The sequence below is a fragment of the Saccoglossus kowalevskii genome, chromosome 12 (genome assembly GCF_978046115.1).
Source record: "Saccoglossus kowalevskii chromosome 12, keSacKowa6.1, whole genome shotgun sequence".
Lineage (NCBI taxonomy): Eukaryota > Metazoa > Hemichordata > Enteropneusta > Harrimaniidae > Saccoglossus > Saccoglossus kowalevskii.
In genome coordinates this window covers 35,253,301-35,275,391 of record NC_140652.1, presented here as the reverse complement: position 1 = coordinate 35,275,391, position 22,091 = coordinate 35,253,301, and the positions used below count along the sequence as shown (strand labels likewise).

At 36.2% G+C, this 22,091-nt stretch overlaps 2 protein-coding genes and 1 long non-coding RNA gene across 3 annotated transcripts; 1 reads left to right on the top strand and 2 right to left on the bottom strand.

The window, feature by feature from the left end:
* Positions 1 to 1,077: 1,077 nt before the first annotated feature.
* On the bottom strand, positions 1,078 to 13,864 carry LOC100378325 (uncharacterized). The gene is made up of 5 exons (XM_002736663.4): positions 13,787 to 13,864; positions 7,300 to 7,423; positions 4,873 to 5,078; positions 4,426 to 4,446; positions 1,078 to 2,574 (listed from the first exon to the last, which is right to left on the bottom strand). Exons 1-5 carry the CDS (start codon positions 13,847 to 13,849, stop codon positions 2,515 to 2,517), a joined length of 474 nt encoding a protein of 157 aa, XP_002736709.2. The 5' UTR covers positions 13,850 to 13,864; the 3' UTR covers positions 1,078 to 2,514.
* A 1,524-nt stretch (positions 13,865 to 15,388) lies between these two features.
* On the top strand, positions 15,389 to 20,285 carry LOC144355867 (uncharacterized). The gene is made up of 3 exons (XM_085506608.1): positions 15,389 to 15,572; positions 17,323 to 17,491; positions 19,957 to 20,285. Exons 1-3 carry the CDS (start codon positions 15,428 to 15,430, stop codon positions 20,144 to 20,146), a joined length of 504 nt encoding a protein of 167 aa, XP_085362734.1. The 5' UTR covers positions 15,389 to 15,427; the 3' UTR covers positions 20,147 to 20,285.
* Positions 16,203 to 19,778, bottom strand: LOC146735759 (uncharacterized). The gene is made up of 2 exons (XR_014931272.1): positions 19,700 to 19,778; positions 16,203 to 16,502 (listed from the first exon to the last, which is right to left on the bottom strand). It is a non-coding gene; the product is annotated as an uncharacterized LOC146735759 (long non-coding RNA).
* Positions 20,286 to 22,091: the final 1,806 nt, after the last annotated feature.

The window sequence follows — 22,091 nt, the reverse complement described above, 5'->3', positions numbered from 1 at the left end:
TCTAGAAAGGGGTGTCAAACATCCTCAGTTTGTCTGAAAAGGGGTAGGCAATTTGAGTTTATTTCTGTCTGATAAGGGGTAGGGGTTTCAAACAACCAGCTACACACCCCTGTCAGTATTTTTTGCAAGTAAAGGGACATTGCAGATTTTGTTAATGTGGTGTCTTCGTGTTCGTTGTAGTTTTGTACCCCATTAGTTATTTGACATTCATCCAATCAAAATGTGTTATTTATATCATGTGACTATATGTACCTTTCTTTTAAGCACTTGACTTGAAACAAAATCTCAGGGGATAAATTTGTGCATGAATAGTTTTATGAAGTTATGTATCAAATAACATCTACATAGATTATTGATCATTTTTGAAGAACAGCATTATATCCACCTCACGAGTTAATGGGTCAAAGGTCAAATATTGCCCTGGAAAAATGATACAATTAGATATACTGTAAAACATGTTGAAAAAGCGACATGCAATTTTAGCGAATTGTGGTAAAATGACGCAATAGCAAAATGTTGATTTAGCGAATCTCTCTTGTCTCTGTTGATTTCCTGTTTTCACAATACTTTTCTGTCGTGTGTCAAAACAAATGTGCAGATACCACCTCCATAAAAACAAAGAAAAACTGACAAGTGTATCGGTAATCATGAAGCTCCCCAGATTTTTATGTTCCGGATTACTGTATACAAATCCCCAAGCCTTGGCCATTTTGAATTTATAATAAAGTCATTAGCGACATCTTGAATTAGGAAATCAGTTCTTAAATAAAATTCCCTAAAAAGACATGCTCGCGAAAAAGACATGTATAAACCTGTGTACCATCTATTCCCATTACACTTTACATATCAGTGGATACAGTAGTCAATACCAATAACAGACATCCCTCCATGATAGCTACTGAATAAAAAAAAAATCAGACAAAAAAAAATATATAAAAGCATGAATTTCTATAGGCACACAGGAGAGAACATTATGGATTTCCAAATCATGGACATTTCCTATGGTTTATAGTAGTGTACCTGGTATATATATGGAAAATTAAATACTGGAAAGAAATACAAACTACCACCAACAGCTTCATTTTTATATTTTGTTTATTATTAAAAGAACTTCTATGAAAATACAAGCTGGCAAAGATGTGATTTTTACTTGTATCTAGACACCAAAATACACACAAAGTAAAATGGTGAATCTTTAACTACATTCTGAAACTAGCAATATATCAATAATAATAATCAATAATTTAATAAATGGGTTGCATGTGGTTCAGTTAGAGCTAAAAATAGCAATTTATTTTGATATAATGATTGATGTAAAGTTTATGGCTCATTGTAATTATCCGCTAGAGGGCGCTGTTGCTCCAACATCCCGTATTGACAAGGGTTGCTCCTAAAAGGTACATTTCTGTTTAATGATTCTATACACATGGGAAGAGTAAACAAAGGATTAATTTATGTACACAATTTAATGAGATATCAATGTTCTTGTTTTGTTTGTGTCACTCTAAACCTCAAGCTGTAGAAGATAAAAATGTAGATTACCCAGTACCTACAATTTTGTCTTCGTCCATACTTTCAAATTTATTTAATGTAACCATGGTTACATCATACCAGTGAGCAAAATGACAATTACTATTTCATTTTAAGAATAATTTATGTCCTGAACCAGACAAAAATACAAATGAGCTAAAATACAAGGCTAGTTCAAAAGGGTAGTTTTACCGTATGTTATAATGAAACATTGGTCATAAAAACAATAAAATAACTTGTACCTGTATTATTACAAAGTTTCGTTGAGGATTGCTGGATACACTATATAATAAATAGAGGTGAAACATGCACTGAATTGTTCCTGAAAAAGTCAATGCAAAAGACTCTAAGTTTTTGCTGATGTCTCTGCTTGCTTGATGTCATCTGATATATAGGTCTTACAATACAGTGTCAGATGCAAGTATAATATTTTGACACATTTCGGTGACATCCCAACTACCGACCAGACTCCCTTAACAAATCTTTAAGCTCACAATCCAATCAAACTCATGTAAAAAAAATTCTAGTAATATTCATTAAATAGTACAAAACAAATAATTACATATTGCACGTAATATTAGTGACAAGGATAAGGAGTATTAAAAACTAAACAGAGTGACAAAGTGCGCCCTCAGTAGTGGAACAGTGAACAAAGCAATGATAAAGGTTACTATTAACAACTGTATCTAAAGGTGCATCATCACTTTTTTATCAGGAAGGGGAATGATAGTTTATAAAACGAGAATTGATTGTTGTCCGAATATCTGACACTTTGTTTCACAGAGTGGGACCTGTGTGTAAAACATTTTTGCTGGAATTAATTTGTTGACTTTCTCGGTTTGGCACCCCCCCCTCCAGTTAAACTGTGTCGATTAAGAGACAGATAAAAAACTAAAACGCATATTTTACATAATTACAAATAGACTCAGTTCAGCCTCTACTTTCTGTAAAAAAAATGGCATCTTTAAGTCAGTATATATTTGGTTATTTTACTGAATACGCTGGTGGCGGTTGATCTGGTGGTGCAGACTGTTTGGTGACGTCCTATCGTAAGATACAACAATAAGATACACATTATAAGTATACAGACATCTTGAAAATAACAAGACCAGTGCTCACTGTGCATACATTCATGATACAGAATTGAAACACAACCAAATTATGGAAATCGATTTGAAATGAAAGGTTACATTTCAAAATAACACAAATGACACGATAACAAGTTGAATTGTCATGACAACATGCATAAAGTGTGTACAATATGTGACCAAAAACTTATGTATCTGTTATGCAATTATATTGGATATGCAAATTTAGGGTCATGTGACCAGATAAATTATTGTGAATGAATATGTAGTGTATGGCTAGAGATTGAGAGTAATTGAATAATAGACTAGTCTAGAAAAAAAATTAAATTAAATCTAATAATATTTTATAAAATTTTATAGAATATTTGTTATATTTATTCCTAAACTATATTTACGTCCATATTGCAGAGATTTTGGGAAGAGATTTCACAACCACAAGATCATTGCTTTTACATCATAGACATGAGATCACATCTATGACATCACAGATGACATCACAGCTATGACATGAGTAATGAGATCACAGCTTTGACATCATACCATGAGACCACAGCTATAACATCATACGAGATCACAGCTATGACCTCAGCAATGAGATCACAGCCAGGACATCATACCATGAGACCACAGCTATAACATCATACTATGAGATCACAGCTATGACCTCAGTAATGAGATCACAAATATGACATCATACCATGAGGTCACAGCTATAACATCATACTATGAGATCACAGCTATGACCTCAGTAATGAGATCACAGCTATGACATCATACTATGAGATCACAGCTATAACATCATACTATGAGATCACAGCTATGACCTCAGTAATGAGATCACAGCTATGACATCATACTATGAGATCACAGCTATGGCATCATACTATGAGATCACAGCTATAACATCATACTATGAGATCACAGCTATGACATCATACTATGAGATCACAGCTATAACATCATACTATGAGATCACAGCTATGACCTCAGTAATGAGATCACAGCTATGACATCATACTATGAGATCACAGCTATGACATCATACTATGAGATCACAGCTATGACATCATACTATGAGATCACAGCTATAACATCATACTATGAGATCACAGCTATGACCTCAGTAATGAGATCACAGCTATGACATTATACTATGAGATCACAGCTATAACATCATACTATGAGATCACAGATATGACCCCAGTAATGAGATCACAGCTATGACATCATACTATGAGATCACAGCTATAACATCATACTATGAGATCACAGCTATGACCTCAGTAATGAGATCACAGCTATGACATCATACTATGAGATCACAGCTATGACATCATACTATGAGATCACAGCTATGACATCATACTATGAGATCACAGCTATGACATCATACTATGAGATCACAGCTATGACATCATACTATGAGATCACAGCTATAACATCATACTATGAGATCACAGCTATGACCTCAGTAATGAGATCACAGCTATGACATCATACTATGAGATCACAGCTATGGCATCATACTATGAGATCACAGCTATGACATCATACTATGAGATCACAGCTATGACATCATACTATGAGATCACAGCTATGACATCATACTATGAAATTCCAGCTATTACATCACAGATGACATCACAGCTATGACATTATACCATGAGATTCCAGCTATTACAACACAGATGACATCGATGATATCATTAATAAGATGACTGCATCACAAAAATGTATATAGTTTTCACTATATGGCATAACATGTTGCATTGGTAGATTTATACTACCTGAATATGACAATGCTTACCTCATATGCAGGCGGTGACACCTGAAACAAAGATAAAATAAAATGATGAGATATCAAATTATGATTTCATTTGAAAAGATTTTTAAAGCATGTAATGTACAGTATCAATATATATAATTATTATACATCTGTTACTGTAACGCCATAAGTTACAGCGTGCCGTAAATTTGTGGTATTTTACAGGGTATGTTCATCCTACCATATTAGGAAATGCGAATCCAAATATGGAATGATTACGCACGTAAGCGTCCTCTAATAATAATGAAAAAAAAAAGAGTATAATATAAGGTTATTACGAGAATACCTCAAAGTATGCACTCAGACAGTACGCCACGCATCGACCTCCGCTGCGTGTCGGTTGATACTGCAGCTGTACTGTCCTCGTGCATACTTTGAGGTATTCTCGTAATAACCTTATATTAATACACTAGTGGTGTTCAGACTTACAAAAACATTAGCTCCATGTGGGTACTCTGTTGTACCTCTTGATCCATAAGGAATATCTGTTGATCCTCCTGATCCATAGCCTTGAAAGATTGGCTCATTATTGTGACGTAGGAACATATATCCTTGCCTTGCTTGTGAGCGTCTTTGATAACAACAACAACATCCACATGTCCCGATGAGTATTAGAAACATTATGAACCAAAACCCTACAAACAAAATTAGATAGCAGTGGGTCAAAGCATAGTTACGATGAGTTTAATTTGTAGGGATACCCGGGCCAATTGTTGATGTTAGCTTATATTATAGAAATGAAAAAAAGGTTCAGATCAATTTGTTTTCCAAAATTGATTTGTACACATTTCTTTAATTTCAAAATTATCCTTAAAATTATGCTTTTATTTTAAATTTTCATGAAAATTAAAAATTTTCTAGAATTCAGGCAAAAAATTAAAAAAAGCTATTTTTGCCCAATTTTAACTGATGACAAAATTATGTGGTTTACCCTGACATCTTAACACAACATGTGCTTCTCACATATTATATTATCATCATTCCAACCTCCTGTAGAGAATTACATCACAATAACAATGTGATTCTAAGCCAATAGTTAATCTTTGTATTGTTGAAGAGACGCTAGTACCACATTGTTACATAAGAATAGCTTGATATCAACAAAGAATTGTTCATGGTCTAATCACCTACAATCTGCCACCACATATTCACAACACTCATTGCTGTATTAAATCAATTGTTGGCTTTACATTATTTGCTGGCATTACATATTTACATGATCCACCTTCCAGCTGACTGGACATCCAAAAGTACTTAGCTTGACTTTTGTTCTTATTCATTCATTTTAGATTTTGCAAATAGTTTCTCAATAGAAATGAGGCTTTAATAATATGAATTATTACCACAGCTGAGTCAGTCTATTCAATGTGAGGTGAGATGAAGTGTGAATAGCTGAGGTGAGGTAAGGTAAGGTGTGCTAAAATGCATAATGAAAATATGCCGCACTACGCATAAACTCTGCTTATTTGACAGCAACTCTCTCCCTTGTGACACACTTATTTGAATGTTTTCCATTTTAAATTTACGGCAAGATTATCACAGGACAAGTTGAGTGAGAATGATTAAAACACTGAAATCATGAAGACCCAATCCAGCAGTATTCAGTCAGGCAGACATTTGCTGACAGTACTGTTTCTATGTCTGAATCAGTGGGGATAACTAAAAAATGTAAGGAAATGAAAACATTTTTTGTGAGTTCAAAACAAAATAATTGATGAAATGATGAGTAATGGATTTTCTGTTTGATTTGTAAAGGCAGTATTAAAGCAGGGGAGTCGTCACCTGCGCATGTGTCAGATGGCCATAGCGTGTCATTGTTTACAAACAAGCATCTACCCATAAGGCTTGGTGTTTTAGCATGTGTGGTTATCGTCGCTTGGGACTCAATTCCCGCACATGCGCAGGTGACAACCCTCCCGTTTTAAAACAAATAACTTCACATGGTTGAAGTTTAGATCTCTGAGAGTAGGAATGAAAAGGGCAGTCAAAAAATTCAAGAATGAAAAAAAAAACAATTCACATGCTGGAATGATACATTCATGACAAAGAAAAAACTACATGATGATATATTTTTATCAATGGTTGGATTACAACAATTACATAAATGAGAAGGTCTGTCAGGTGATTCAATATACACACATCCTGACAGTATAAAAAAATGCAAGCAGCAATCTAAAACTAAAATTAACAATGACGAAAGTCTTTTTATCTCTGCCATCATAGACAAGACTGTCAACATAACTGTTAATAAAAAACTGACTAACTTTTAGTGCATCGTAAAAGACGGAAAATCCAAGACAGTTAAAAAATATTTCGAGATACAAAATGATGAGACTTTGCTCAGACAGGACATTTCTGACGACGAACCACCAGAATGGTTGGCCTAGATGTAAACCTACAGAGAGCTACACCGTTTTTAATACAGTTTCATTGTGCAGCTCACAGAGTCACATTGGCACCTGCTGATGCAGCAAAGGGTGTAGAAGTGAAAAAATACACTGTCAATACTGTATGTAAATACTTTCAGTATTCACCAACCCATTAGGAGCACTTGTGTGAGCTCAATGCAAGTATTTAATCTAGCCATACTCAACAATACTACAGTAGCGGCATTTTGTGATTTTCAAGAATCAATGTTCGGGGTGTATGAGAGAAAATTTAACAAAGATTTCATAATAAACCTACAGTTGTATAAATTAATAACATACTACAAGAACATTATATTCCATAATCTTAGATTTTTCATTGATTGTATCATATTATTTGCAATTTTTTTCTAGAGAAAATTGACTAATTTTGGAACAGAGTTGATTAATTTACAAATTATTTAATAATGTACTATTGAAAATTACTTACAGGAGACAGCAAGCACTGATCCAGTATTGCAACATCCCATATCGTCATGGTAACAGCATCTTGGTGTATCTAACGCACAACAGTACTGATCATGATCACAATAAATACCACCACATCGTAAAGCCTAATAAAAAAATATGTCAACAGAATGTGTCAGATTTTATCTACTACCAAGATAGGCATAAATAACTACCTACCCTATGCGCAGTTTTTCAAATAATTTTTCTGAACTTTGTATATGAATAAAGTGCTGCAAACTAAACACAAAAGTAGTGATCATATCCATCAACAGGGGTTTTTCTAGAAAAAAACTGCAAGAGGGAGCACTGAATTTAGCGGCGTCACCAAGTATGGGAGCTAGGGTTCTCCCTACCAGTGTGTGGAGTCTTTGATAATTCTAAGTTAAAATGGAGCATTCTATGGCTTCCTTGGGGCCAAAATTACTATCAGACAGGTCACAGTTTCAGACTGTGGCAACATGTGATCTCTGGTCAATCAGGATTTTATAGTTTATAGTCTATCACTATACACTCCTGTATATACATATTCTCTCGCTATTCATTGGCATTTGACAGGCTAGAACTGATTCTACATCAGAGCTGTTGACGTCACTTAAATATTATGTCATAAGAGATTAGTTCTATATTGTCAACAAAATTACTAACTTTTGAGTCAATTCAATTATTGCCCTATCAAATAACTCAGGACAATGTCAAAAGAAACATATCTGCAAAGGCCACATGGGCTTGAAAAAACTAGACAAGATAAGCAAATTATTTTTGTTTAATGAAGTATTAAAAACAATCAGGTAACACAAAATTATGTGTCCAGAACACAATAATTATTGAAATACTGCAGAATATATTTACCTGCAACCTGCAAAATTCACACACACACACATAATCACATTGACAAACATTTGTAGCGACATAATTTGTTTTTGGATCATCATAAAAACGGCATATTATAATAAAAGTTGGTGTCATTTCCAAGAATAATATTGAAATATGAGACATCATTTATTTATTAATTCATTAATTGTTATTCAAAGTAAATTATCACAAAAAGTGTAACTATTATTACAAGTATTTAAAGATTGTAATTAAATATTTTATTTTTAAGAACTAGCACACTGCACACAGGTCACAATTCCCAAATGGGTTTGTAAATACGGCTGAATATTCATGAAACTAATCATATACAAAAATAAATTAGATATAATTTTATGTACATAAAGCTCTATCGATTTATCTATTATAAACTCAACTAAAGGACACAGTCAAAAGATCGATGTCAGATAAAAAAACTTATTTGCTTTAGTTTGGGGGTGGGGGTTTTGACCTCAAAAAGTTTTCATCCTACAAAAACGATTTTATTTTTTAATGAAGTCAAAAAAATCTTGGAGTATTTGTAGTTTTTTTTTTTTCTTTCCAATCATGGACAAAAATAACAGAAAATAAAAAAACAAACATCCAAAACGAGAAAATGGTTTGGTCCGAATGTAAAGTCTTATTACACCCACCCGACAACCAACTGCTACTTTTTGTATGTCATACTACTGTTCGATTATCAATTTGTATTTAATGGTGAATGTAGTCTGACGCCATGACCAATATTTATCAATTAAGTTTCAGTGGGGAGTAGGGGGGTTTGGGAAAAAAGGAATTAAGTTTTTTATCCTACATTGAACTTTTGATGTTGTCCCTAACATGGTATACTTTTGCTTCTATCAATGAATAATTTATAATTATAATATCGTTATATATTTATGTTGATAATGAAATTTTATTATTATTCTAGTTAATATTACTCCCACTAGGGGCTGTTATCTACAGCTTAAAGGGTATGATATTAATTATGCATCGAGCATGGCAATGCATTTATCACACGAATCTATAGGCTGTCACTTTTGTTCTATACAGGTGACTCTGCATGCACAGAGACTGGTTGGGTTTCTGTTGATAAAACAACTTGTAGGTAATGTTATCACATCAAATTGTAAGCTAATGCCAAGCAGAGAGCAACATTTGTTATCAAATATTTGCATCCTGGTTAACATAAATGTAAACATATGATGTCACAGTGCAATGGCCTACATGTTTAAACAAATTTCTTTATAAGTCAACTCCTAGGCTAGGAAATTTTAATTGTCAACAAGTGATTTTCGCTATTGCATGATTGTTAAATATATTTCTACATTTTGAAACGCAATGATTTTATATTAATATTTTTTTTTATTATATCTTGTAGTTTTTAGTGACTTTATCACTGTATTTTTCAAAGTCAGTATTGTGTCTATAATTAAATTAATAAATATATATATATATATATATATATATATATATATATATATATTAAAGGGTGGTGGTCATCGTGTCATGCATGCACGAGATATGAGACTCATACAAAATATATATTTATTTATTTATTTACTTATTGACTCTTACACAATCCCTGGAGGGAAAGAAAATGGTCACAAAGTACAAGGTGAAAAATATATATAAAAAACAATATACTAAATAACAAATACAATCACTAAATTACTAAATAATACAAAATCTCTAAATTACTAAATAATATAAAATTACTAAATTGACAGCAGGCATTAAGACGTCAAGTAAGACCCTGCTTTCTGACTTCAAAGCTTTTACTTATGAACTGTGCTACAGGTATAATAATGTTTTCATTCTGTAACAATTCCATGAATTTTTTCTCTGCAGGTTTATTTTCAAATGATGGGATCATATCCTTAGCTTTTTTGAAAAGATTGGTACGCAACTCATTATATTTGTTGCATTCCATCAGCAAATGCATTTCATCCTCAATTAGACCTTTGTTACACTTGTCTCAAACCCTGTTGTTTAATGGGATTTTTTATGACGACCCATTTCAATTTTGGGACTATGGTCACTAAGACGAAATTTGGTAAGCACACTACGCAGTTCAAAGTTTTTTAGCTTGACTAAATATGGCTCAAGTTTTAAATCTGATTTGATTAGCCGATATGTTCTTAGTTTGTTTTTCTCATTTGCTTTGGTGCGGTTATCATTATGGACCTCACCTTTCCATCTTGTTAGGAATAAATCTTTGATGCCCAAATCAATTTGTTTCATTTGTGCAGAAGTTAATTTATCACAGTTGTTAACTAAATGATATTGTTGGATATTGTTTAATAACGATGTTACTTCTAGATACCATTTACTTTTAATGTTTTGGTTAACCACAACAGCTTCCTTGAGTAGCACATTATTTGAATTCATGGCCTGACTGTAATATTTAATTATTTTTTTTTTTTTATAAATACATCTAGGGGTATCTGCCTAACTCGCTATACATGGCCATAATTGGTGTGTGTTGTGACACCCCTAGTAGATACCGACAATAACTTAATTGAACGTCTTCAATAGGTGATTTAGTGGAGAATTCATCACCCCAAACATCACAACCAAAAACGAGGATAGGTCTGATGAGTTTGTCAAAAAGGGAAATTGAAACTTTTATACTTATGTTTTGAATTGAGCCAAGCTTTGCTTTCATTGAAAACAGTTTTTTGAGCCTTAGGCCATCTATACACCTACCATTGGCACTAATGACTAGTCCCAGATAGTTATAAGATTTAACTGTATCAAGTTTGATACCTCCAAGAAAAAATGTATCATTATTCAAGCGTCTGTCTGTATGAACAAAGATGGCAACTTTGTCTATTGTGCAGACCAATGAGTACAAACTGTGACGTCACTAAGCTTTAACTGTGTAGAGAACTGACCCACAAGACCACAATTGATTGACTGGATGTGTTTGCATTTGATAAGACTATATAGTGTGTATATATATATATAGAAATACAACATATTTCTATTATTGAGTTACAATTGTCCAAAAAATTGCAAATTTTGTGTTTTTACTTGTGTAAACTATATGCATGCCATAACCCGTTAGTGTACATCTTGCCAATTGGGTGTTTGCCATTTGCGTTGCCCATACCTGACCCGACCCTAACCCTAATGCCAAGACACGTTCCTGTTAATAATTCCGTTGCCCATACCTGACCCGACCCTAACCCTAATGCCAAGACACGTTCCTGTTTATAATTGCTCAATAATGATACTCTGTTGTGCACTGTCTGCGGGTAAGTTGCATTGATGTCAACTGATTAAACAAGTCACGTTTAAGTAATTTTCACTATTAACAAGTGGTTAAATTGTGACAATAAATGTATGAACAAATATTTGAGATTAATTTTGGTGTAGGCAACTCTCGTTTAATTATTTTACACCATTACAAGTTGTTAAATTGAGAGAATAAATGTGCGGACAAATACTTTAGACTTATTTTGGTGTAGACAACTCTCGTTTAAATATTTTACACCATTACAAGTTGTTAAATTGAGAGAATAAATGTGCGGACAAATACTTTAGACTTATTTTGGTGTAGACAGCTCTCGTATAATTATTTTACACCATTACAAGTTGATAAATTGAGAGAATAAATGTATGGACTAATATTTGAGACATATTTTGGCGTAAGCAACTCGTGTTTGATTAATTCCCACAATTACAAGTTGTTAAATTGAGAGACTAAATGTGTGGACAATTATTTTAGACTTATTTTGGTGTAGAAAAGTCGCATTTAATTTACTTCCACAAATTACAAATTGCTAAATTGAGAGAATAAATGTGTGGACAAATATTTGAGACTTATTTTGGTGTAGACAACTCTCATTTAATAATTTTTCACCATTACAAGTTGTTAAATTGAGAGAATAAATGTATGGACAAGTATTTGAAACTTATTTTGGTGTAGACAACTCTCATTTGATTAATTCCAACAATTACAAGTTCTTAAATTGACAGAATGAATGTATGGACAAATATTGATCATTATATTTGTGAGTAAATACCTGTTGTATAATTAATTTCCACCTCTACAAGGTTGTTAAATTGAGAGAATAAATGTGTCGACAAATATTTGATACTTATTTAGGTGTAAGAACTCGTGTTTGACCAACTTCCACCATTGCAAGTTGTTAAAATAATGAAATAAATATACTGGTATCATTGGATATTTGATTTAATTGTGAAACTTTCTAACAAAATGTTAACTGCTGGCTTCGAACCCTCAATCAACAATTCCGCTGACACAGTATAAATTCCACAACACCACAGAAGATATTCGTCTGTTGCCTGAATTGTTTTCGTAATATAGGGAACGCCATCGACACTTTAACAAAACTTACCTTGACTTGGGTCTTGTTTATCTCTTGTCACAATCTGGAAACTGTTGAACAAATTGCGCGTCGTCCAGTTTAAGACGTAAGTTATTTTATTATTTATTCATTCAATTTTGTATGGTGGAGTTTCGTGAGGTTTATTATTTTTTCGCGACGTTCTTTGTTTACTTGTTTACGGTTTGAGAGATTTCAGATTATTTGATTTACGTTTTTACGGTAGCCCTGAGCGGGACTCGAACCCACTGTCTTTTCAAGCTAATTTTGTTTTATTTTGATGGCACGCTTGTGTACCACGCCACGACGTTGGTCGTTAAGTGGTGTTCATTTTTCTAACTACTCCAGTGTTACGATGAGTTGAACGGAAAAGCCAAAACGATTGCTGGTTTCTGATTGCTTCGGTTCTGGTGAGTGTGTATCTAGTGTGATTCAAACCCATGTCGTTTGTATTGGGCGTTTTTTTATTTCCCATGTTGGCTACGATGTAATATGCATCCACTTCCCCGTTTTATTGTGATTTTGAGAGTGTTTAATGACGTCTTCCTCACCCGTCACGCCATAACCCAGTTTCAACCACACGGCCATTTTGCAACACAGTGCGTGACCCTCGGCGTCACCCGACTGACTATATGATCGTTCTGTTCAACTGTTAAGCTAGGATTTATTACCGTTATTATCATTATATTGTCACATGATTTGTTTTACCTTTTAAGTATCTTTATTGTAATTTGTATATACCAATTCGTATATACCAAGGAAACGACACCGATTGAAGGTCATGTATTTTGTGACGTCACCAATTCATGTGTAGGTACGGCTTCTAGATCCGTGCCATTAGTGTACATATTCGTAATTTCCATTAGAAGAGCGCATTGGATTGTGGGAAAATCAATGTTTATCAACACAAATGTTGCACAAGCGCGGCGCGACGACCACCGCCCTTTAATTTAGTCGCGTTTTGTTTGATGAATATTTCGGAATTAGTGATTCTTAAAATTAGACACAAACCTATCTAGCGTCATGTTGACGAATATGTACGTGATCTGATGTCATTACAGTACAGTAATCGTCACACGCCCAGAGAAATTGGAACAAAACATACACCAACACAGTCTGGTTTGTACGTGACCCTTGCGTCGACTACGAAGCGATATGCTGAGAATGTGCATCCAAATACCATTGAAAACGCCGATCGATGTATCGATATACTTACACACTCTACTATTCACAAAAAGAGAAAGCGAAAACGGTGTACATTACCTCTGTGAAGCTTGTAAAACAGATGAAGGCGAAAGTAAATAGGATTGATTGAATTGACTCCATCTTAAATACTAGGTCAAGCACAGATACCGAGGTTATTGTTAGAGGGCGCTGCTCAGGGCAAAACATTGTTTCAAAATTTCTTAATACGGCCTGACATTTTTTTTTTTTGACGACCGAATGTTGAAAAATGCAGAAATTGCAGATAGTGATGCTATTGCTATTATTGCTAGCACCAACAGAAATATCTGACGGCCATTGACAAAACATGGAACGACCCAAAATGAGCCAAACGACGCCAAAACGATCGAGCCAAACTATCTCAAAACTAGCCAAATAACTAAAAAACGAGCCAAACGGACAATAAACAAGCCAAATGAGTCACAAACGAACCAAAATTAGGCACAAAATCAAAAAGGGTGAGTGGTCAGCCATTTTGAAAGGATACTTTGAGATGGTACCTGCTGAGATAGTAGTTGGGATATTAACATGCACCCCAAACCACTAACTTTGAGTGGTTTGAACCCCGGGGGGCTACTTCCACATTAAGTGGGTAAGGGTGTGAAGCCCACCTTTCGTAAACTATACTCACTTCTAAACCATTTTTTTCTACTTATATACCCACTTCTAAACACAAGTGTTTTCAACGAAAAAAAAAACACCCAGCTCACACCTTTCGCAACCAGTGAATGCATCTCGGCAATGCATTTTATTCAGCCTCTTCCGGTATTTGGCTTTGAAAAAGTAAACTACACAATTCTAAACCAAAACATTGATAAATGACTACCCACTTCTATACAAAATAACGTGAAATGACACTCCAGTCGGGCGACACATACCCGTATTGCACTTCTATGCAAGTAGCCCCCCCCCCCCCCGGGGTGAACATGCACCACGTCGTGCCGACAAATTCTAATCTCTGTATGAGCCCTTTTAGAAAAACGCGACAGTCGTCTTCCACTATCCGCGCAATCACAATTTCTACTTACGACTGTTATTGGTTTTATCCCTGACATAATGCTATTTTAATTTATTTATATTATATTTCCGTTTGATTGATATTATAAAAAAATAACATAATACAAATATTGTCATATTATTATTATTATGACTATTATCTTGACCTTTCGCCATCGCAATCTTATCGATGCAGTCATCACATTGAGATACAATCTACATTTAACGTGTTTAATATTTGCTTGTATGAATAGAGGTACCTGTTAAACCACTGACCTACACCCGCGGTCACTCGTACTAATGACGATTCATGCAAATAAACATTACAATTATAAATACTGTAAAAATAACAGTAATACAGGATGGGTATAATTCAGCGACAAAACTGTCAATTGTTGATAATATCGTTAATTTTACATTTTATGTTTTACGTTGTGCATTTTCCAAGTTCAAATTCAAATTCAAATTGAGAACTAAATACTATCTACCATGAGTTTAGTTTCAGATCTCGACGATACATAACAGTGTTGATCTGATCTGCTCACCCACCACTCAGATTGAAAACACACCCATTTGGTATAATTATCAATTTTGTATAAATATGTATTCTTAGTTATCGTAGTTGACAATCAGATCATATGCATTTGGGGGGTCAAAGTACTCGTATATGTGTCCAACAACAACATGGCTTCTCAAAACTCGGTGACCACTCTGGACGACCAGCGTCGATTCATTAGAAGAGCAATCGACCTGAGTTATATAGGAGCATGCACAAAACGGGTCGGTGAGCCATTTGGGGCGGTCATAGTTAAAGATGGCAAGATCATAGGTATGATAACATTCACATATTTCCGGTGCTATCTGTGACTGATTTGACAACGCACGACTTCTCCAAATGTATCGTTCTTTGCGTCTCACTGATTTTTTGAGATATATTAATTTTCTATCCTCTGCATTACGTTTAACACCCCCGGCACTCATACATTTCCCTGATAACTACAATCAGGTATATGTTTAAATTCTCCCACCCCTTCCAAAAATTTAAAAAATGACTTCGTAAGATTGGCCACCGTGACCAAATCAACACGTTTTTTGCTGTGCTAGCACTAGGCAATATACCGTTTATAATCTACTTATCTACTCTGTACTCGAAATGACTGAATTTCAGGCAACGTGTACACTCACGCTTGCGGAACCATTATTATAGTGTGCCGTATACGGGATGGGGCCTTTGTGGGGCTTCTCCGTATTCAGCAGTTGGGAGCTTGTCTTCAATACAGGTCTAATAATAATCAACGTCTCTGGTAGCGTGCTTATCTTATAAGTCTCCCCCCTCTAAGCTTGTCCGCTGTCATGGGGTGGGTGGTCGTTTGGTGAATGTATATCACCACAACTGAGGCTGTGAAGGGAAGAAAAATATACCAGTAACGAATACAATAAATCAAAACAACACAATATATAATGTTTCCTTTACTTTAATAAAATAAATAATAGGGGTGCTGGTCACTGAAATCAGCAAGGAGTGGGGATACACAGTAAACAAATAAAATTAGGGACTTGATCGATGCTGCAGGGAACACTCCACTCTCCAATGGACAGCAATGTGCAATGTTGCGTTCCTTCGTATCTGGCACACTGTCGAAGCAGCTGCACTACAATTTAAACTTATGCTCTGTGTCCAGGGAGTATCGGCAACTGCACTGCTATCTGCTGCTACTGGTAGCACTGGAGCCATTCGGGCAGTGAGCGTCAGGGGTTCCTGTTGATGAGCAGGAATTTAATAATAATACTGAACAGCACGTCTGCGTATGTAGGGTACAGCTCACTGGAGTCAAGAGTTAACATCACAAGATTATACGGGTCAAGTCAGGTCACCTTCCTTAATAAAGACTTTCACATATGCATCGACTTAAATACTGAAACGAAATTATGGCCATACAAAAAACAATAAAATGTATCCAACGAAATGATTGGTTATCTCGAAATAGCGGACAAATTATTGAATAGAGGATGCTGCCAATTGTGGAATAAACCACTCTTTATCCAAGCTCTACCAATTTAAAGTAGGAGACTCGGGTCAATGACGTCATATTTATTTTGATTGCCAGCAACGCTGGGCTCAGCATATTGCAAGGTATTTCACAATCACCACACCACTGTCTGGGACATACCATTATGCCAAAGGGGAAACAGGATGTATGTATCTCAAATTCTGCTGACAACACAATCCAGTGACTGTATCAGCAGTCTAAAAATAAACATGTGCAATGGGTTGTTGCAAAGTATCCAAATATGTGTGCTTTTCATTCACACATCCAGGGCTCTGTACTTTCCACTTACAATTTATGTAACAATAAGTTGGATAAGAGGTGAGCAAATCGTTAGTTGGGTAATAAATCCGACAAAATATCACAATCGTGATGCGTGCGCAGGTGACGACCCTCCCGATTTAAATTGACATATGCATTGACCAATAATCGTGTTTTCACCTTATCTACACCCTCAAGGTATACTCCATTATTACACACACACACCCGTATAATAACATATACTATGCCATAAGTTTTGTTTTGTTACAGGTGAAGGTTACAACATGATGACAATGAACTCTGACCCAACAGCACACGGCGAAATTGTAGCAATAAGAAATACGTGTGAGTCGATCAAGTCTTTAGACCTATCAGGTTGCCACATGTATTCGAGCTGTGAACCCTGTCTAATGTGTGCTTCTGCCATTCTTTTAACTGGGTAAGATTCACAAATCAACGTTATCTTGGCCTTCCAACCCAACCTGTTTCGACCAACATCGACCAATCATATACTTACCTATCCTAACCTCTCAACTCAACCCGACCCTATACTTACTCAACTCAACCAACCAACCAACCCAAGTCTGTAATCTCCTAAAAGTCAACCCACCTACCAGATCCGAACCTCTCAACCCACTCCATGGCCCAAACACAACCCTAGACTACCTAACCGGACCCCTATCTCCAAGCCTATACCACCATATTCTAACCTCGTGACCCAACCTGTTTTTCTGACCCAGCGCAATTCTACCATCCTGAAATAATCCATTCAAATTGTAGGGGAAGGTTTGGGTCGTGGAGTAGGGGAGACAAAGACGAGGTGTGCCTAGTTAGAACACAAAGTGGCAACTGATTTAATCGTTAAAACTAAGCATCTATATACTGTTACATGTCAATATTTGTGCAAACAGAAATTGTAGGGTAGCAGGATGTTGCATAATACTTAAGTCGTAGAGACTACAAATGGTTAGGCATCTGTTCTTCTTATCTGTGCCATCAAAGACATAACACATTTTCAGACACATATCCCTCTCAAGCCCACCCCACTCTTTCCAAATCAATCAACTCGATCCAACCCTATTCTTAGCCTCAATCTTACCCAAATCTAGCCTACCATATCTTATTTATCGACCCAATTGAATCGTACCTTATCAATCTTTCCAGACCCAACCCAATCTCATCCTTTCCTGGCTCAACCTATCATACTATCCCAACATAACATAACCATTTCCCATCCTCTCAGCCACACCAAATTTTCCCTATATTCCTAATCCAACATAACTTAATCGCATCCCAACCTACCACCCTGACTCAACCCAATCCTACCTTATCCTCTCGACCTGACCCAATCTTATTCCCACCATCCCGACATAAGTCAGACAACCTAACCCAACCGTCCTGACCCTACTCAGTCCTACCTTATCCTCCTGATCTGACCCAATCTTATTCCCACCATACAGACATAAGTCAGCCAACCTAACCCAACAATCCTGACCCAACCCAGTCCTATACCTTATCCCCGACCTGACCCAATCTTATTCCCACCCCGACATAAGTCAGCCAACCTAACCCAACTGTCACACGCAACGTAATATTACCGTAATTGGTATAGTACAGGTGTGATGGTTCAAATAACAAAATGGCAACAGTAACAGAAAGACTTCCCTGGCGGCGATGATAAAATACGAACACGGAGCCAACAGATGAGGTTTCAACTGGTACTGGTATTATTATACTCTGCAAACTTCAAGTACAATAACGCGGTAAAACTCCACTACTCCAATAACTAGATACTTAAAACTCCAATACAATTCAACGAGATCTCCGATCTGATCTCAGTGCTGAACAACTCCCCTATATATACCCACACTGTCTATAAATAGACCATTACATCAGCATACATAATGAGTATGGAACTTACTACAAATTTCTAGAATGTTCCATTACCTTCTATTGCCTCCTACAGTGTTCTATTACCTATTCAACCAGTTTCTAAAAATTCCACCCAGACACAGTACGGTTCTAGAACATTCTCAGTCACACGGAAGTAGTAAACAAGTCGTATGCGACACCAACCATCCTGACCCAACTCAATCTTACCTTATCCTCCTGACCTGGCCCAATCTTATTCCCACCACACCGACATAAGTCAGCCAACCTAACCCAACCATCGTGACCCAACCCAATCCTACATTATCCTCCCGACTAGACCCAATCAAATTCCCACCACACCGACATAAGTCAGCCAACCTAACCCAACATCCTGACCCAACCCAGTCCTACCCTATCCTCCCGACCTGAGCCAATCAAATTCCCACCATCCCGACATAAGTCAGCCAACCTAACCCAACCATCCTGACCCAACCCAGTTCTTCCTTATCCCCCGACCTGACCCAATCCTATTCCCACCACACCGACATAAGTCAGCCAACCTAACCCAACATCCTGACCCAACCCAGTCCTACCCTATCCTCCCGACCTGACCCAATCAAATTCCCACCATCCTGAGAGAAGTCAGCCAACCTAACCCAACCATCCTGACCCAACCCAATCCTACCTTATCCCCGACCTGACCTAATCTTATTCCCATCACACCGACATAAGTCAGCCAACCTAACCCAAGCATCCTGACCCAACCCAATCTTACCTTATCTTCCTGACCTGACTCAATTTTATTACCACCATCCCGACATAAATCAGCCAACCTAACCCAACCATCCTGCGCGGCTTTGGGAATTGTACATTCTGAAAAGATCTATAGATAGGTCATATTCCAAGAATAATATACATAGTCATTTCTTAGAACCTCTCGTTCAGATGTGGCCTAATTTGATGTAGGAAATAGCTTATTATTTCTCAAGCAGATGGTGTGAAGAATAATTAAACATTTGTTTTATTCAACAGAGTGGAATGTATCTACTATGCGGCAACGTTAGAGGAATTCAATAAGTATTTAACCCAGACTGATTATAAAGCATTGCATAGTTATTACACTATTCCAAAGCCACAGATTTTTGGAAAGATTGCAGAACGTATCTTTGATGAGAAGGCATGCGAGGTTTATAAACAATGGTCAGCAATACATCAAGATTAAAGCGAACCGAAATAATATTGCAGTGGTTTAATTTTGTTTTAATTATAACTGTAGCTTAGATAAGCATTTGAAGTGCTTGCAATTAAACACCATGGAGGCCATTCATGGAGGGGAATAAATAACGAACGAACATATTTAACATCCGGCTATGACGTTTTAGTATCTGATCGCATTTGTATACGCCATTGTACATAGCCGTTCATGCTGCCAAGCATTGTGTACACCTAGTATAAACTCAATTTTTATATGCACAATGTGCTTTTTTAAAACTTGGGTTAGAGCCTTATTCGTTTGAGCCACAGTAGTCTGAGAGTGGAAGTCCAAATGCGTTAAAGTACCGTACTTCCCCGATCGTAAGCCCCTCCCGAGTATGAAGCCCATCCCTATATTTTTACTAGGTATTTATCGAGTTGAGAGCAGTCACGATTATAAGCCCAGAGTGTTTTACTGGGCGTCGACGATATTCTGTAAAATATGCATGTAAAAGGTGTGTTTCTTTTCATAATAATCGTGATTAGCATGGTAGTTTGGTTCGTGCTTTTAGTTTTTATGAGAAAACTCGCATTAATTTCAGAGTGCATGGCGAACGTACACAACGTGGTTCGCATCCTTTCTATTCTGTCATTTACTCAGGATGAACCCCGATGTTGCAATACTGGAGTAATCCATATTTCTTTAAATAGTAGCTTTCGAAAAGCCAAAAATGTGATCGTTAAGTCGTGTACCTGGTTATTGGGCATTGGTTTACTTTGAGACTATCATGAAAAGCCTAGGGTTTGAACGATGTGACATGTTGGCAACCGTGAAAGGTGTTTAAATTCTTCCTCCACACTCAGTTTACCCACGGTTACTATTAACCGTCGTTTATATTTCGGAAATTGCGAATCGCCAGTTTTTAGAAAAAAAATCATTGTTTTTTCGTTGCAATCAGTGCTACAGATCGCATTAACATTGCGGTAATTCACTTCCGCATTGCGTCAATAAATCATCGTCAATAATCGGAAAATTTCATCATTACGACACATCATTTTGATTGGTCAATGAAAGACATGACCAGTTAGGTCAAATGAAGTTGTTCCAGTTCAAATCGTGCTGAAAAACCTCATGGTGGAAAATTGCTTTGCGTCGAGAATTTGCGTACGATCGAAAACATACCAAAACGAAGATAATGATAAATGCCTTCGTCCACTGTTTTCTCGCAGACCCTACCCATTATTTCACCGTAAATTAAGGCGGTATGTAAATCGTATTATAATAAAATATGTGTTTTTTTATGAACATGTTTGTTTCTTCATTGTAAGTGTCGTGGAAATCTATGACGCATTTTTTCCAAAAAAATATGTATTATTTTCCCGAGCCCGGCGTGGTGAACGAATACTTTTTTTGGATAATTTTTCGTTGTTAGCAAGATGTTACAGTGTTTAATCCCAAAACAAAATCATCTTTTCTGAGTTGGTCCTCGAGTATATTAAGCTCATTCCTTACTTTTCCCTTACGTGTTCATGCCTCCGGGCTTATGCTCAGGGAAGTACGGTATACTGTGAAGATTCAGATCAGTCCAGTGTGAGTGATGAGAGTATATCGTCGACGATGCCCCTTGTTCGGATGATAGTTTTATTTCAAATTACACGAAAGTCTGTGAACAATCTGCTTGGTGTTCCTGTGACACTTGTCCCATGATTTGCCAGTGCAGCCCCGTGAATACATGGACGAAAATGTTTCCACCACCACCTACGCACTCAAGATTGCATACTAGTACTCCAGCATCGATACTTTGAATAATTTGCACGCCGCAACAGTGCAGTACTGGAAACATCATTTATTAGACAGACAAAAAACAAAACAAAATGCCTGTCTCGATCAATTGCACATACATAATGTTTGTATGTTGATACGCTGGTAAATAACATTAACGTAAAAGTCGAAACAACCTAGACGAGAAGTC

Excerpts from the sequence above, each read along its gene's own strand:
- LOC100378325 (XM_002736663.4), bottom strand. The coding sequence starts at position 13,849 with ATGGAGTCAATTCAATCAATCCTATTTACTTTCGCCTTCATCTGTTTT. Across the intron at positions 5,079-7,299 it reads ATCAGTGCTTGCTGTCTCCT|GGTTTTGGTTCATAATGTTT; the intron begins GTAAGTAATTTT and ends TTTTGTTTGTAG. Across the intron at positions 4,447-4,872 it reads CACATGGAGCTAATGTTTTT|GTGTCACCGCCTGCATATGA; the intron begins GTAAGTCTGAAC and ends TCTTTGTTTCAG.
- LOC144355867 (XM_085506608.1), top strand. The coding sequence starts at position 15,428 with ATGGCTTCTCAAAACTCGGTGACCACTCTGGACGACCAGCGTCGATTC. Across the intron at positions 15,573-17,322 it reads TAAAGATGGCAAGATCATAG|GTGAAGGTTACAACATGATG; the intron begins GTATGATAACAT and ends GTTTTGTTACAG. Across the intron at positions 17,492-19,956 it reads TCTGCCATTCTTTTAACTGG|AGTGGAATGTATCTACTATG; the intron begins GTAAGATTCACA and ends TTTATTCAACAG.